This window comes from Varanus komodoensis, unplaced genomic scaffold (genome assembly GCF_004798865.1).
Source record: "Varanus komodoensis strain SLA01 unplaced genomic scaffold, ASM479886v1 scaffold47, whole genome shotgun sequence".
In the NCBI taxonomy this organism is placed as follows: domain Eukaryota; kingdom Metazoa; phylum Chordata; class Lepidosauria; order Squamata; family Varanidae; genus Varanus; species Varanus komodoensis.
In genome coordinates this window covers 1,955,962-1,974,009 of record NW_025336045.1, presented here as the reverse complement: position 1 = coordinate 1,974,009, position 18,048 = coordinate 1,955,962, and the positions used below count along the sequence as shown (strand labels likewise).

The 18,048-nt window shown below is 42.7% G+C and overlaps 1 protein-coding gene across 1 annotated transcript in view; it reads left to right on the top strand.

Annotated features, from left to right (window-relative positions):
• The window catches only part of LOC123030847 (major facilitator superfamily domain-containing protein 2B-like), a 61,679-nt gene that overhangs the window by 41,475 nt on the left and 2,156 nt on the right, over window positions 1-18,048 (top strand). The window contains exon 8 of the mRNA XM_044445134.1: window positions 4,824-5,000. Coding sequence (XP_044301069.1) covers window positions 4,824-5,000 — 177 coding nt within the window. The remainder of the gene's footprint in view (window positions 1-4,823; window positions 5,001-18,048) is intronic.

Genomic DNA, 18,048 nt, shown 5'->3' with positions numbered 1-18,048 from the left:
GGGAGAGACCTAGGCTTCTGTTTGGCTACCACAGTTCTCCAAAATTTGTGAACTGCTCTATTTGGGCCCCCAAGTGATTGAACGTGTCTGTTGAAATGGAGGCGTTTCCCCATCTGGCCCAATGGTTGTTGTGTATGATTACTTTTTCTTGAGGGGGGCTGTGGGGAAAGTTGTTAGTTTTTATTATAAGTTTCACCAAAACAAAATAATTAAAAGTGGATAAAAGAAAAACTGTGTATCATATTTACTGATAATAAATATATATGAATGCAGATTGATATAACTGATCACCTCAGTAAGTGTTTCCAGTAGTGTGAAGCTTTAAAAGTTGTAGGACCAGCCCTAGACTCTAACAAATGCTGCAGTTGCAAGTATTGGCATTCAGCTGTAGCAGGCAAATCATATTTGGCACACACATCTGAAATGATAAAAGGACATCATCACACCCCCCACCTTATCCAAAGTAAAAATCAACTTACCCATCCAAGTCTGCCACAAAGAAATTTCACCGTAAGGTCATTTAGCATGTGGAAATGGACAAAAATGTAATTGGTATGATATTACCTGCCGCACAACCCTGGCACCCAGACCTATAGAAGGACCCTTATGCTTTTTATATGTCAAGAGCCTAATACCATTCATGTGAAAAGATCAGACAAAATGATTTCAGAACTGACAAAGGTGAAGAAATATGAGCTAAGTAGGAATGACCAAGATTTAGTATAGGTCAGAAAATAGGCCGGAGGATATAACATGAAATCTGGAAAGCCAAACCACCTTCCTTAATAGAAAATTACATTTTTTTTCAAAGATATTTGTAGTAGAAAGGAACCCCAGAAAAATAGGTGAAACAGAGAATTACAATTTGAAAATATTTTCCATATATAAATATAGGAATTCCACATATAACAGAAAATCTTGAGTATAATATTCTTCCTTTTAAGTCTGTTAACCTTGCCCCATTCAACTTATGCAAAGCCCATCTGTCTATATCCTGTGAGATCTCAGTCAATTTGTTCATGTTTAATGTAATCATTAGAGATAGGCTTTGGGGTTAAGTATTCCCAAGCAAGTAATGAAATCCCAGCACCACTGAATTTGCCAATTAGCTAATATACTATGTGATATAATATCTCGAACTGGCATCAGTTCAAACTTTGATCAATTAATTGAATAGCAAGAAAATTCACCATAAGTATTAATCAACTGCATCAAAACTGGGATAGATGCCTACAGCTGTGAAGTAAACAGTAAGCAATCATCTTCATAAAGAATAATCTTAAATTCTAAATAGCTGTGTACACAGCCAAGAATGCTACTATACATGTCTAATATGCCATGCCTGGAGTTCTGAACATAAAACACATTCCAGTGGGAAAAGTGGACATCTCTGCTACTTCACTCAAGTGTAAAGAAAGTGACAAAAGTACTGTTAGTTATAATTCTAGTCCTATAATTTGAATATATAATTTTAATCCATTACAAAAATTCATGAGTGAAGCCAACATTACACAAAGTAGCAAAAAATAATTTCCTATGGATTTTGTGAAAGGCCCTTTTAGTACCCAAAGAAACAGTAGCAGTCTGGTCTGTTCTACGTGAGTGTAAAACAATTCAATAAAGAACCAATCTAAAATTATCAGCCTCCTGTCTATGTCTAAGACATCCCACTGGTTGGTTGAACCAATGTTGCAATAACATGTTGAGAAAAAATACAATTAATATTTTAATACCTACAGTAATTAACTAAGTGTAATCCTTCCTAGGTTTAGAGGAACCTCTGTAATATGAGCCTCAATGAATGCAAAAGAAAGGGAGAGTGTTTCAAAAATATAATTGTAAAGGCAATGCAGTTTTAGAGCTAAGAGTAAAAAATGTTTTATGCCACTCAGTTGGAATTTCATTTGAACCTGGTGATTTCCCTTTATTCATATTAGTCAATGCTTTCTTAATTTCCTCCACATTCAGAGCAGGAATTCCTGTTGTAAGGAATTTGTGCATAGAACTTTAACATGAGGGGAGGTATGCTTCTATTTCTTGCCCTGATGTTTTGCTACCCAAACGATACAAATCAGAATAAAACTTTTAAAATTCTAATTTATACCTGTGGGAGAGGTATGTAGCCTATCATTCTCATATTTAATAGCTGAAAGAACATTATGATACTTCTGCTGTTCAAGACAATATGCTACAGTCTTACTGGGACATTTTTCCAAACTGTTTTTCACAAACAGGTTAAAGCTAATTCTGTGTGCTTGTGGAAGAATGTTACTCAGCTCATATTTGACACTCTCCACTCCTTGGTAAATATGTGCAGCTAGAAAATAGTGCACAAGGCTGTAAGAGATTTCAGTTTCTTATCAACCTTCATTGTGAAGTGCCTGGATGACCACAGCTTCAGATAATGTTGTGTAATTTACATAGAAGTAGGCCTACAATCCAGTCCTTATAGGATATTGTCAAAATCATAGAAGTAAAAAATCCCTCCAAATTTTGGCCTACTACCTTTCATAGTTGTCTTTCTCTAAACTAAATCATGCCTGGAAAACAAAATGTCCCAAAGAATAGTAAGAATAGCTTGCTTAAGTATAGTTATGTGGGATACTACTTTTATACGCTAGACCAGGGGTCGGCAACCTTAAACACTCAAAGTGCCATTTGGACCCGTTTCCCACAGAAAAGAAAACACCGGGAGCCACAAAACCCTTTTGACATCTAAAATGAAGATAACACTGCATATATCGTTTTTTACCTTTATGCTACGTATAAAAAAACTATAGTGTGTTGCATTTATGAAATCAATGAATGATTCTTTTATATAATTTCCATCTGTGAACGGCTTCCTGTGCCTGACTATTTCCTGAATGGCCACAAAACTAGCATATGCAGTTGAATTTGCAGACTTAATCCACTTCTTGAAATGATTTTTGCTCAGATCAACCTTCCGCATCAGTTCAGAAAAGGCTTTTTTTCTCTCATCTCCATCCAGGTATTTGTCAGCAAAGGCTGTGTGTTCATTCTGGAAATGTCTTGCAACCTTTGACTTTTTGTTGTTTGCCAATTTCTCACCACATATTAAGCTTACTGGTAAACCAGTCTCGTCAGCAGTGAAAGCAAATGAATCTTCCCACGTACCATTAAACGTTCTGTTTTCTTCTGAAACTTTTCTTTCTTGGATTTATCCATGGTTGGCCTACTGGGGGTCGAAAAGCTCAATAAATCGCATGCCGGTGGGCATCACACATTGGCAGTTGTGACGCATATTTTGAGCAACAGGGAGCCGCAGCAGAGGGATGAAAGAGCCACATGCGGCTCCGGAGCTGCAGGTTGCTGACCCCTGCCCTAGACAAAGGGCCCTAAGCAAAAGGCATGAAAAGAGGTTAACTACAGGTTATTTTGAAAGCCAAAAGCTTGAGCTAAAACCCCCAGTAAACACAATTAAAATCTGTTGAGAGAACTGATTTGAAGTTTGTAGGCCAGGCTATTGTTAAGCAGATTGAAGGTCAATAAGTCAAGCTTTGCTCTGCAGATTTTAATGTTACACAGATTTTATTGTTATATATTGCTGCAGCAAAGAGTAAGTTTTAAATTACCTGTACTAGCTGAAACCTGAAATCCATTCTAATGCTGATCCAAACCTCCTGGAGAACCATTCAGTTAAACAAAGGCCTTTCATCTTTTGAACAACTTCCTTGCTTCTTCCCTTAACATCTTTTTCATGCCAGGTCAGGACAGCCCTTCATGTGGAGGCCTTTAAAGATTTCCTTAGTTATCCAGTGGCCTGAGGGGATTCTTTTCCTTTGCAGGGTTTTTTAAATTGTATTTTTTAGATATTTTAAATAAATGTTAATGTTGGTTTTATGGTATTTGTATTGTATTGTATTGTATTGTTTTATACACTGTTGCAAACTGCCCAGAGAACTTTGGCTTTGGAGCAGTATAGAAATTAAGTTGTTGTTGTTTGGGGCAGTATAGAAATTAAATGAATAATAATTTCATATGCAACATTTGCTTTGTCTGATGCAGTTTTGCCTCAAATGTGACTAATGTTTGCATTACTTGTTGATTTTTATTTTTTTTTAATGTAAGAAGAGCTAAGATACGGTCACTACCTGTAAATCAATTTGCCAAGTAATCTGAGAGATGTCAAAAAAGTTAAGAAACATAAAACCCAGTCAATGTTTGAGTATCAGGGATATATACACGTGATTTTTTGATAGTACATTGTTCCATTTAAAATTGAGTGTTGCCAGCAAGTCCAGTGAAGATCCCCTGTTTCTTCTTTAGTGACTATACAGATAGTTAACATGATTTTTAGCAGATTAATTATACTTAAACGTCCTGCATTCTAGTTAAACACTGCAGCAAGTCTAACTGGATATAAACATTTGTGTAGTCTTAGCAGGCTAAGAATTGTAGGACTTTTTCTATCTAATATACAGAATTACATCCTACAATATGTTTATATACAGGAAGAAACAGATTAATTCCAGAAAGTAAGGCTTGTCAAGCATTTTTACCTGCAAAGTATAGTGACTGATGCGCAGAATTGCTAGAACGAGCCAATATTGACAGAGATCAAGACATCATGTCTTTTTCAGCCATTCTGCAGTCATTATGCAGTGCTTTCATTCACAGGTCCTTAATGCCAGCATTGCTCAGATCTGGCCTGGCAAGTGGGGAAGTGTTGCCCGGTCTCTGGGGAAGCTGACTTGAGATGGAGCCAGCAGAGCACTGGGGTCAACACTTCAGATGGGGAGGGAGGAGCATTCACTGCATGACGTGATGAATACGACAGTAACAGTTCTGTGAATTCTTCATAGATTTGCAGGTTTCCAGTCAGGGGTATGCAAACAGCCCCAAAGTGTTGCTACCATGCTGAAAATCTTGATTGCTGCAGTCCCAGCCACCCTCATATCCACAGGCTTGTTCATACTCCTGTTCTATCCAATCACTGAGAAGAGCCGAAAGGAAACTAAATTTGCCCTTGAAAATCTAAGGTAGGTTGTACTAACAACAAATTCTCCTAGTGTTTATCACAGAAGGCTTTTCTAGGGTAAATGAGGCTTTTTTTTCTTTTTTCTTTTCTTTTCTTTTTTTTTTTTTTGAGGCAAAAGTGAAAAACCATTCTTTTGCCCAAACTATGCTGAATATAGAGAATCTCTTTACTGGTCTAGAAAGCAAGGCCTTACACTTGGAATGTCATGTTGAATCTTTAGGATACCAGCAGTTTTATATCACACACACACTTTTTTATACACCTTAACAACTCTAGGCAGTTTGCACAGCAAATAAAAATACCCATGAAACAAGATGCACTACTACTACAACTACTACTACTATTAAAACAAAGTATAAGTTCAGTTACTGAAAGCTGAGCCAGTTGAACATAGGAAGCTGTCCGATGTAGACTGAGTCAGACCGCTTGCCCCATATTATCCAAGTGCTTGTAAGGTTTGGCAACACCTTTCCATGCTTTCAGGCAAGAAGGTGTCTTTCCTAGTTCTGCTGGCTGTGAGCCTTGTCAAGTGAAGAAGACAAAGACTGAACCTGGGCCTTTCTGAATGCAAAGCATGGGCTTGCTGCATCATTAAGCAGAGAGAAACAGCCACTTCAGGCAGTAGATGCTTGGAGAAGGCAGCACGGGGTCGAAGGAGAGAGCTTGTATGCCACATGGCCTGCCCAGCACTCCCTACCTCAGCCTGATGTCCTCAAGTGTAAGGGAGGGTACTGCTTACCACCAGTGCAGAACATGCCTCTTTCAGTCCACCTGGCTTTTGTACATGGCATTGTTCTTTGCAGCAAAACCTCTTGGGCCAGCCTTCGCAGGTCTAGATAAAGCAGTTTTGTGCTAATGCCTGGAGACTTGAAGCAGGCAACTGGCCCCAAAGGGTTGGAGCCACCTTTTTGGTAGAAATTAGTGGGTAGTCCAGCTCTTGCAGAAGTAGGGGGTTCCTGATAGAGGCAGGGTTCCAGCTGCTTAAGATTGTATAAGTGAGAGGCAGCATTTTGAATTGGAGGAAGCTACTGGGAATTAGCGCTATTCGTTTAATTAATGTGCGAGTGTGCACACTGCCCATAGTTGAAGCTCTCTGGGCAATTACAGCAGTTCATAGAAACAATACAATAATACCATAAAACCATCCCAAAATACAAACTTTTGAAAACAAAATTAAAAACAGCTAAAACAACATACCATGAAGAATGGCTCTGTAAAACACCTGGGATGGTAATCCCCTCAAATTCTTGAATATCTCTGTGCATCCTTAAGAACTAACTTGGCACAGAAAAGATGACATGGTTGGTGCCAGACAGGCCTCAGTGGGTAGGTCATTCCATAGATGGGAGGCCACCACAAACAAAGCCCTCCCTCTTGTTGCTGCCCTCAGGTTTCCTTGGAAGAAGGCCCTGAATGTTTGTTCATTTATTAGATTATTAGTGTCTGGGTAGATAGCAGTGGGGAGAGACACTCCACTGAGGATTGTGATCCTAAGCCATGTAAATCTTTACTAGTTAAAATCAGCACCTTGAATAGTGCTTGGGGCAATAACATATTGGGGCAGCCAATGCAAGCAGACCAGAAGTGATCTTATACATTCAGACCAGTGGGTCCCAGTAATTAATCTGCATGCTACAGTAAACCCTTGCAAAACTGATGCTTTCCAGGTTGACATAACATGACAAGCTTAAGCAGAGGTTGGATGTAAAACATAGTCTCCTGTGGGTGTTGAGGCTCTTCATGGGTCATTCATGTCATCTGAACTCTGGCAGCTGCAGTCTCACTGGATTAAATGATTAATGGTGGGCTGTTTTGACATGCAAACAGCTCCATTGTGGGAAAACCAACAGAACATGTTGACACTTCCCTTATCTTTCTAACCAATCTGCAGCCACAGTCTGCAGCAGCTGACACTTGAAACACTGTGCAGGGCTAAACCATCTGCAGCATATCGCAGTGGCCAGATCTAAAGGTTAAAAAAGCATAAGCCGGTGGATGCCAAGCCCCTAACTCTTCCGAACAGGTGTTAAAGTCAGCACTTTTGGACTCGGAACATAAAAAAAGCTGGGCCCAGGCATTGCAGTTGTCATCTCTTTCACATTATTACAGTGCCAGCCTCAGAAACTATGTCCTCACAGTGCCAGCCTCAGAAACTATGTCCTCACGTGCAATTCCTCCCTCCCTCCCTCCCTTTGTTGTTGTGCTTTTTCAATACAGGAAAAAACCCTCAAGAACTGTAAAACTCAGTAAGAAGCAAGAAAGCACTTCACTTTGAAATCTGAATGCCTTTTGTGGTATTCAAAACCTAAACAGGAAGAAACAGCCCTTAAGTGGGAAGGAAAGTCGTTGCCTTGTTCCAGTGAAATCTTTGTCTCAAGGACAATACCAGCATCTGTGTATCACAGCATCATTAATTCAACACTTGATAAGTTGGCAGGGAGTGCTTAGAATTCGTAACACCAGGTTGTAAGGTGAAGCTCTGAAAGAGTTGTTTGTAAGGTGCAATAGATGGCACTTTATTTTTCCCTCTGATCCACAGCTACAGCATTGTATTGAGGTGAACCTAAGAACATTATGGTTTATAGGAGATACAAGGATAAGTCCTGTAAGTGTTAATCCTGTGGTCTATCTGAGAGAAAACAGCACTCCTTTAAAAAGATTTAAAGTACAAGGAGTAATGATCTCCACACCTACATTTTGTGTTGGTCACAGAATTATCCTCCATCACTTGCTATTTCTCATGATAATTGATTAGAGCCATGTAAAATATTCTGAAAAACAATCCTACCTTCCCAACCCATCCTTGGAAGTACCAAAGATTTCCAATTTTTAAAATGTGGTTTTTATGCCTTTCTTGTACATGAGAGTAAGATGCACCTAAAACAAGACATTTTACTACCTACATTAGGCACATGGCTCTCTCCTGTTAAAGGTACTGATGTGCAACGATGCACCCCAGATATGAATGGGACCACTGATTTTGTGGCCAGGAAATGTTCACTTAGAGCTGTTGTTTCATTAAGCAGGTACTTCCATTTTGAATACTGAGCATGCAACCACCATAAGTTCCTAATCGCTGCAGCTCCTTTGTGAGACACCATGACCACAAATTTTGGCTACTGTGGGTACAGCCTCCAAGTGGAGGTATGCATCTGTAGAAACAGCACCACTGCACAAACACCCCCACTGAAGTTTCATGGCCGTTTGTGCTCCTGAGAAATTTCACGGGAAATGCCAGATGTGAATTAACCCCCTGAATAGTAAATGCTTGGGATAGGGAATTGACAGGCTTATGCAGATGGTATTGGCCGTACTGGCTCTCCATTGCAGCAGTTAGGTCACCTCACCTGCCTCTAATTTCAGTCCAGTGCAGCTTTACACATTCTTTGGTTCTGTTTTGTGAGTACTGATTATGGAAACTCCTTGTCATGACATGGAAATAGGTACAAGAAAACAAGAGCAGTCTGTTCTTGCATCATCTTTCCCTGGTTTTAGGTACAGAAGGTGGAGTCCCATGGCAATGGCCATAAGCCCCAAACTCAGAGGTTTACAGGCAACTAGTGCAAATGGGCGGAAGTGATCTTATCACCCCATCCTCTTGCCCTTCATTTTTCATTAGATGGAAGAGGGAGCAAAGGAGGCTGGCGCAGCCACAGGATAGCTCACATCCTGGTTTCTCCAGTCTCCTCCCCTCTAACTCCCTTTCTCCTTCTCCAAGGTCATTTTCTTGATCTGAAGCAGCAGCTGGAGTAGTCTCTGAGCTTGGATCTGGGAGTCTAAACTCTCCTATGGCTCTCCAGATGCTGTCCAGGGGTTCTAGGCATGTTCCCTAAATCATTTGTCCAATTAGGTGCTTGATGGCTTAAAAATATTACATGCAATGTGATCTGAAATAAAAAATTAAAGTTAAGAAAAAATAGCACACTTTCTGCTCTAGGGCTGGCCTAAAACCATGAGGTATAAAACTACATAGATACAGGTACAGAATGAGCCAATTCCTTCTGTCATCTTTCCCCAGTTGTAGGTATGTGATCTGCCTGAAGGAAAAAAGTGTTGTTGTTTTTTAAACAAGGGGAAGAAGGCAATATCAACTAGTTACAGAAAAGCAACTGAACCCCCAGAATTGGGATACTTGTGGCTATAATTGACTATATTTGAAAATGGAAATATTTATTTTGAATATATTAAATAAAATAAAAGTCTACTTTTATTAATGACCTGAGATATATTTTTATAAGTTTAAGAACACTTACAGGACTTAGGATTGCTACATTTAAGTTATTTGGAACACAACCCACAGGGAACAGCTCCTTTTCTAATCCACATGAAAGGACAGAAATTGTGTAGAATCCAAGCAGAGTGTGATTTTTGTTTATTTTCAGTAGAAGACATCAAAATGATATTCCTAGTGGATTGTGTCCTACCAATAATTTAAAAATATACAGATATAGTCATTCCCATGATGCACTTTATGGAATATATTATAGAATTATTATATTATACAATTAGCCAGTGTGTAATCTATTCTTAATAAATATGTACCACAGTCATGATAATTTAGAAACAGCCAGTTTCTGCCTGCAGAGTTAGAAGCAAGCAGGGACTGTATAATCAAAGCAGCAGTCACCAAGTCACTTTACATTCAATGTAATCCAAAGAGTATTATTAGTAATATGCCTCATCTTCCCTAACCTTGCAGTGGAAAATGGGACCACTAAAGAGACCTTACCGAAAGATTAAATACTTCGGTATAAATACCAAATGCCCTTCTGAATCCCTTGGCAGAAGGAGAACCACACATTATCTGTGATTCAGACTTTGGATTTCCATCAAATATTTGTTTTTTTAGAGACGATTACATTGTTGAAGTTCCATGTTCACCTTAATATTGCCCTCCTGATTAAAATGTATTCTAGAACATCTGCTGAAACACATTTGTTACATGCTTATCTCATGACAGTTGTAGAAAAATCAAAATACATTCATGGAATCAGCTGTTTCGAGGGTGGGTGTCGCGTCCCAATTTTGGGCATTTTGGATGGATTTTGCTTCCCTTGCCCAGACAACCCTTTCAGGGATATGGCAGAAGTGCCAAAGCAAAACGGGCATTAAGGGCCTTCTCCAAGGAAACACTGTGCATTTGGAAGCATCCAGTCAGTCTGCCCATTTCAGCCTGTTTCGGGGATGTGACCTGCATGTGGGTGTCGTGGGCTAATTTTGGGCATTTTGGATGGATTTTGCTTGCCTTCCCCAGACACCCCTTCCAGGGGTAAGGCAGAAGCGCAGACACATGGCAGGTATCAGGCCCTCTCCGAGCAAACACCGTGCATTTGCAAGCATTCTGCCAATCTGCCCATTTCTGCCTGTTTCGGGGTACTGACACGCGTGTGGGCGTTGCGGGCTGATTTTGGGCATTTTGGATAGATTTTGCTTGCCTTCCTGAGACACCCCTTCCAGAGGTCCAGCAGAACCGCCAATGCACGGGGGGTATCAGGGGCACTCTCCGAGCAAACACTGCGTTTGGAAGCATTCTGCCAACCTGCCAATATCGGCCACTTTCAGGGCCCTGTCCTGTGGGTCAGCGTCGCGGTCGGATTTTGGGCATTTTGGAAAGATTTTGCTTGCCTTCCCAAGACACCATTTCCAGGCGTCTGGCAGAACCTCCGACACAGCACGGGTATCATGGGCCTTATCCGAGCAAACACTGTGCATTTGGAAGCATTCTGCCAAACTGCCCATTTCGTCCCCTTTCAGGGTCATGACCCGGGCGTGAGCGTCGCATGCTGATTTTGGGCATTTTGGACAGATTTTGCTTGCCTTCCCCAGAAACGCGGTGCAGTGGTCCGGAAGAAGTGCAGACACACGAGGGGGTATCAGGGGCCCTCTCTGAGCCAACATCATGCATTTAGAAGCATTCTGCGAACCTGTCCATTTCAGCCCCTTTTGGGGCCGTGAACTGAGGATGGGCGTAGTGGAGGATTTTGGCCATTTTGGAAAGATTTTGCTTGCCTTCCTCAGCACTTCGACGGGTGTAGCAGAACCACCAACACAGCACGGGTATCAGGGGCCCTCTCTGAGCAAACACTGAATTTGGAAACCTTGTGCCAACCTGCCCATTTTGGCCCATTTCGGGCAGTGACTCGCGGGTCAGTGGTGCTGTCCGATTTTGGGCATTTTGGACGGATTTAACTTGTCTTCCTCATACACCCCTTCCACAGTCCGGCAGAAGCGCCGACGCACGATGGGTATCAGGCGTCCTCTCAGAGCAAACACTGTGAATTTGGAAGCATTTTGCCACCCTGCCCATTTTGACCCCTTGCAGGGCAGTGACCAGGGTGTCAGCGGCAAGGCTGAATTTTGGGCAATTTATACAAATGTTACTTGACATCCCCTGACACCCTTTCCAGGGTTGGGGCAGGAGCACCGACGCACAGCGTGTATCAGGGGACTGCTCCGAGCAAACACTGTGAATGTGGAAGCATTCTGCCACCCTGCAAATTTGTCCCCTTTCGAGGCTGTAACTCGCAGGTTAGCTGCACTGGCCAAAATTGGGTATGTTGGAGCAATATTGCTTGCCTTCCAAGGAAACCCCTTCCAGGGGTCAGGAAGGTGAGTCTGTCTGCCTGTCTCTGTGTCTGTCTCTGTGTTCGTCTGTCTCCTGTCTGTCTGTTTCTGTCTATTTGCCTGTCTGTCTGTCCATCTGTCTGTCTTGGTTTGCCTGTCTCTGCCTGCCTGCCTGTCTCTCTCTGTCTCTGTCTGCCTTTCTCTGACTGCCTGTCTGCCTGTCTTTGTCTGTCTCTCTGCCTCTATGTCTGTCTGTCTGTCCATCTCTGTTTTTCTTTCAGCCTGTCTCTGTCTGTCTGTCACTCTCTCTCTCTGTCTCTCTGTCTGTCTGTCTCTCCCTCTCTCTCTGTCGCTGTCTGTCTGTCGGTCTGTCTCTCCATGTCTGTCTGTCTCTCACTGTTCTGACTGTCATCTCTGTCTCTCAGTCTGTCTCTCTCTTTGTCTCTCCTCTCACTGTCTTTCTCTGTCTGTCTCTCTGTCTGTCTGCGTCTGTCTGTGCCTGCTTCTCTGTCTGTCTGTCTGTCTGTCTGTCTGTCTGTCTCTCTGTCTCTCTGTCTCTCTGTCTGCCTGCCTATGTATGTCTGTCTCTGTAGTTCTTTTTTTTCTCTCTCTCTGTCCATCTTTCAGTCTGTTTGTCCGTCCCTGTCTCTCACTGTCTGTCTCTCTGTGTCTGTCTTACTGCCTGTCCTTCTGTATGTATGTCTGCCCTACTCCCTCAGTCTGTCTGTCTGTCTCTTTCTACCTGTCTGCCTGTCTGCCTGCCTGCCTGTCTGTCTCTCTCACATTTCACTGTCTGTCTCTCTCCCTGTCTGTCTGTCTCTATCTGTTTGTATGTCTGCCTGTCGGCTTATCTGTCGGTCTATCTGCCTGTCTGTCTTTCTCTATGTCTGTTTGTCTCTCCTCTCACTATCTGTCTCTCTCTGTCTGTTTGTCATTCTGTCTCTCCTTCTGTCTATCTGTCTGTGTCTGTCTATCTCATTTTCCCTAAGTCTGTCTGTCTCTTTTCTCACTGTATGTCTCTCTGTCTGTGTGTCTTTCTCGCCTGTCTGTCTGTCTGTCCATCTCTGTCTGTCTGCTTGTCTGCTTGTGTATCTCTCTATCTCAGTCTGTCAGTCTGTCGGTCGGTCTGTCTGTCTCTCCTTTCTGTCTGTCTGTCTGTCTGTCTCTCTCTCTCTCTCTCTCTCTCTCTCATTGCCTGTCTCCCTGTCTCTGTCTGTCTGTCTGTCCGTCTGTCTCTCTGTCTGTCTCTCTCTCTCTCTGTCTTTCTGTATGTATGACTGTTTTTCACTCTCTTTCTGTCTGTCTTTTTCTCTATCAGTCTGTCCTATCTGTCTGTCTGTATGTATGTTTGTCTGTCTCCTTCTCTGCCTGCCTGCCTGCCTGTCTTTCTAAATGTCTGCCTGCCCCTCCTCTCACTGTCTTTCTCTCTGTCTGTCTGTCTGTCTGTCTCTCCTTTGGTCTGTCTGTCTGCGTCTGTCTGTCTGTGCCTGTTTCTCTGTCTGTCTGTCTTTTTGTCTGTCTGCCTATCTATGTATGTATGTCTGTCTCTCCGTCTGTCTGTCTCTCTGTCTGTCTTTGTGTATGTTTGTATGTCCTTCTCTCTCTCTGTCACTCCATCCTGTAAGTCTTCCTGTCTCTGTCGGTCTGTTTGCCTGCCTGTCTTTCTCTATTTCTGTCAGTCTCTCCTTTCATTGTCTGTCTCTCTGTCTGTTTGTCTGTCTGTCTCTCTGTTTGTCTGCCTGCGTATTTCTGTCTGTGCCAGTTTCTCTGTCTGTCTGCGTCTTTCTGTCTGTGCCTGTTTCTCTGTCTGTCTCCTGTCTCTGTCTTTCTGTCTCTGTCTTTCTTTCTGTCTCTCTGTTTGTCTGTTTTTCTATCTGTTGCCTGTCTTTCTATCTGTCTGTCTGTCTTTCTGTCATTCTCTCTCTCCTCTCACTGTATGTCTCTCTGTCTGTCTGCGTTTGTCTATCTCTGTCCGTCCGTCTGTCTCTGTCTGCTTGTCTGTCTGTCTTTCTGTCTGTCTGTCTCTGTCTCTGTCTCTCTTTCCTGTCAGTGTCTGTCTTTTTGTCTCTCTGTCCACCTGTGTCTGTCTTTGTCTGTCTCTCTGCTTGTCTTTTTGTCTCCTTGTCTGTCTCTCTGTCTCTTAGTGTCTTTCTGTCTCTCTCTGTCTTTCTCTCCTCTCATTGTCTGTCCCTCTGTCTGTCTGTGTCTGTCTCTCTGTCTGTCTTTTTCTTTCTTTTTCTTTCCTTCTGTCTCTGACTGTCAGTCTCTCTCCCTACTGTTTGTCTGTTTTTGTTTCACTGTCTGACGTCTGTCTCTGTCTGTCTTTCTGTCTGTATACCTGTCTTTCTATCTCATTGTCTTCCTCTTTGTCTATCTGTGCTATGTGTCTGTCTGTGTCTCTTTCTGTTTTTTTTCCTTATCTTTCTGTCTATCTGTCTATGTCTGTCTCTCTTTCTCTTTCTCTGTCTCTTTCTCTCTTTGTCTTTCCATCTTTCTGTCTGTCTCTCTCGGTCAGTCTCCCTCTGTCTGTTTGTATGTCTGTCTGTCTTTCTCTCTCTCTTTGACTGTCTGTCTTTCTCTCTGTATCTCTGTCTGTCTCCCTCTTTCTGTCTTATGTATGTCTGTCTGTCTGGCACTTTCTCTCTTTCTGTCTGTCTTTCTCTGTCTGCCTGTCCTGTGTGTCTGCATATATCTGTCTGTCTGTCTCTCTTTCTCCCTCTGTCTGCTTGTCTGTACTAGTGTCTGTCTGCCTGTCTCTCTCTAACTGTCTTTCTCTGTCTGTCTATGTGTCTGCCTGTCTCTCTCTAACTGTCTTTCTCTGTCTATGTGTCTGTCTGTCTCTCTGTCTGTCACTGACTGTCTCTTTCTCTCTTTCTCTCTATGTCTGTCTTTCTCTTTATTTCCTTCTGTCTCTCTCTGTCAGTCTCTCTCCTTATTTCTGCCTGTCTCTTTTCATTGTCTGACGTCTGCATCTGTCTGTCTTTCTGTCTCACTGTCTTTCTGTCTGTCTATCTCTGACTGTCTGGCTGTCTCCCTGTCTGTCTCTCTGTCCCTCTTTCTATCTCTGTCTGTCTTTCTCCATCTTTCTGTCTGTATGTATGTATGTGTATAGGTCTGTCTGTCTCTCTCTCTTGCTTTCTTTCTGTCTGTCTTTCTCCCTGTCTGTCCTGTATGTCTACCTGTCTCTGTCTGTCTGTCTGTCTGTCTTTCTATCTCTGTCTTTCTGTTTGTCTGACTCTCCTCTCACAGTCTGTTTCTCTTCTGTCTGCCCGTCTGTCTTTTTCTGTCTGTGTCTGCCTATGTCTGTCTCTCTGTCTCTCTGCCTTTCTGTCTTTCTGTCTGACAGTGTCTTACTCTGTCTTTCTGTCTGTCTTTCTCTCTATCTCTGTCTTTCTCTCTCTCTTCTCATTGTCTGTCTCTCTGTCTGTCTGTGTCTGTCTATCTGTCTCACTCTTTCTCTCTGTCTCTCTATCTCTATATGTCTGTCTTTCTCTCTCTTCTCTCATTGTCTGTGTCTCTGTCTGTACCTGTCTGTCTGTCTCTGTCTCCATCTCTGTCTTACTCTTTTTTCCTTCTGTCTCTGTCTGTCAGTCTCTCACCTTATGTCTTTCTGTCTTATTGTTTCATCTGTTTCATTGCTTGACGTCTGTCTCTGTCTCACTTTCTTTCTGTCTTTCTGTCCCTATGTGTCTGTCTGTGTCTCTGCCTCTGTCTGTCTGTCTGTCTGTCTGTCTGCCTTTCTCTCTCTCTCTCTGTCTCCCTGTCTCCCTGTTTGTCTTTCAGGCTTTCTGTCTTTCTCTGTCTGTCAGTCTGTCTCCCTCTGTCTGCTTGTATGAGTGTCCCTCTGCCTGTCTCTCTTTCTGTCTCTCTGTCTGTCCGTCTGTATTTCTGTCCTATCTGTCTTTATGTCAGCATGTCTGTCTCTCTATCTCTCTGTCTGTCTGTATGTATGCATATATGTCAGTCTGTCTCTCTCCGTCTCTATGTTTCTGCCATTCTCTCTCTCTCTCTGTCTCTCTCTCACTCTCTGTTTCTCTGTCCCTCTCACTCTCTGCCTGCCTGCCTGTCTCTCTTTCTGTCTGTCTTTGACTGCATGTCTGTCTCTACCTGTCTGCCTGTCTCTCTCTCTCTCTCTCTGTCTCTCTCAGTCTTTCTCTCTGTTTGTCTTTTTGTCTCTCTGTCTGTCTCTCTGTCTGTCACTGTGTGTCTTTCTGTCTCTTTCTTTCTGCCTTTCTCTCTCTGTCTTTTATTTTGTCTCTCTGTCTCTCTGTCTTTCTGTCTGTCTGTCTTTTTCTCTCTGCTCTCACTGTCTGTGTCTCTGTCTGTCTGTCTCTCTTTCTGTCTCTGTCTGTCTCTCTCTACTCTCACTGTCTGTCTTTTTGTCTGTCTGTCTGTCTGTCTGTGTCTGTCTTTGTCTTTCTGTCTTTCTATCTCTGTCTCTCTGTCTTTTTGTCTGTCTGTCTGTCTCTTTCTCTGTCTTTCTGTCTGTCTCTGTCTCTCTCTCATTGCCTTTCAGTCTTTCTGTCTGTCTCTCTGTCTCCCTCTGTCTGTCTGTATAAATGTCTGTCTCTCTCTCTCTGACTATCTGTCTGTCTCTCAGTTCGTCTCCCTCTTTCTGCCTTATGTATGTTTGTCTTTATGTCTGTCTGTCTTTCTCTCTCTCTCTTTCATTGTGTCTGTCTGTCTTTCTCTCTCTCTGTCTGTCCTATATGTCTGCCTGTCTCTGTCTGTCTCTCTGTCCATCAGTATTTCTGTCTGTCTGTCTTTCCTCTCATTGGCTCTCTTCTGTCTGCCTGTCTGTCTGTGTCTGTCTGTGTCTCTCTGTCTGACTGTCCCTCTCTCTCTGAGTGTGTGTGTCTCTCTCTGTCTATGTCTGTCTGTCTCTCTTCCTGTCTATCTTTCTGTCTCTCTGTCAGTCTGTCTCTTTCTTTGTCTTTCTGTCTGTCTTTCTCTCTATACCTGTCTTTCTCTCTCTCCTCTCATTGTCTGTCTCTCTGTCTGTCCATCTGTCTGTCTTTGTCTGTCTATATGTCTCTCTCTCTCTCTCTCTCTCTCTCTCTCTCTCTCTCTCTATCTCGGTATGTCTTTCTGTCTCTCTCTCTGTCTGTCTCTTTTCTGTCTTTTGTCTATCTGTCTGTCTCTTAGTGTCTTTCTGTCTATGTCTGTCTTTCTCTCTCTCCTCTCATTGTCTTTTTGTCTCACTGTCTTTCTGTCTTTCTTTCTGTCCCTATGTGTCTGTCTGTGTGTCTCTCTCTGCCTGTCTGCCTGTCTGTCTTTCCATGTCTGTCTTTCTGTCTTTCTTTCTCACTGTCTGTTTCTCTGTTTGTCTTTCTTTCTTTCTGTCTGTCTGTCTCTCTTTCTGTCTGTCTGCTTGTCTGTATGAGTGTCTGTCTTTCTCTGTCTGCATCTCTTTCTCTCTCTGTGTCTGTCTCTCTGTCTGCATCCCTTTCTGTCTCTCTCTGTCTCCCTCTTTCTGTCTGTATGTTTGGATGTCTGTCTGTCCCTCTCTTTCTGTCTGTCTGTTTTTCTCTCTCTATGTCTGTCAGTCCTGTATGTCTGCCTGTCTCTGTCTGTCCATCTGTATATCTGTCTGTCTGTCTCTCTGTCTGTCTCTCTTTTTCTCTGTTTGTCTGTATGTCTGACTGTCTCTGTCTCTCTCTGTCTGTATTTTCGTCTCTCTGTCTGTCTGTCTCTCTGTATGTCTGTGTCTGTCTGTGTCTGTCTATCTGTCTCCGTCTGTCTATCTGTCTGTCTCTCCCTCTCTCTCTGTCTGTATGTCTGGCTGTCTCTGTCTTTCTGTGAGTCTGACTGCCTGTCTCTTTCTCTCTCTGCCTGTCTGTCCTTCCGTCTGTCTCTGTCTGTCTCTCTGTCTCTCTTTTTCTGTCTGTCTGTCAGTCTTTCTCTGTTTGTCGGTATGTCTGCCTGTCTCTCTCTCTCTCTCTGTTTGCCTGACTTTCTTTCTCTGTCTGTCTGTCTGTCTGTCTGTCTTTCTCTCTTTCTCTTTCTCTCTGTCTATCTTTCTCTTTCTCTGTCTTTCTTTCTGTCTGTCTCTTACTGTCTGTCTGTCTGTCTCATCTCTGTTTTTCTCTTTCTCCTCCCATTGTCTGTCTCTCTGTCTGTCTTTCTCTTTCTTTCCTTCTGTCTCTGTCTGTCAGTCTCTCTCCTTACTGTCTGTCTGTCTGTGTTTCACTGTCTGACGTCTCTCTCTGTCTTTTTGACTATCTGTCTGTCTTTCTGTCTCACTGTCTTTCTGTCCGTATGTGTCTGTCTGCCTGTCTTCTCCCTGTCTGTCTAAGTCAGTCTGTCTTTCTCTCTCTTTCTTTCCATCTGTCTCTCTGTTTGTCTTTCAGTCTTTCTGTCTGTCTCTCTGTCTCTGTCTGTCTGTCTCCCTCTGTCTGCTTGTTGGTATGTCTGTCTGTCTGTCTCTCTTTCTTTCTCTGTCTGTCCCCCCTCTCTCTTTCTTTCTGTCTGTCTATCTGTCTTTT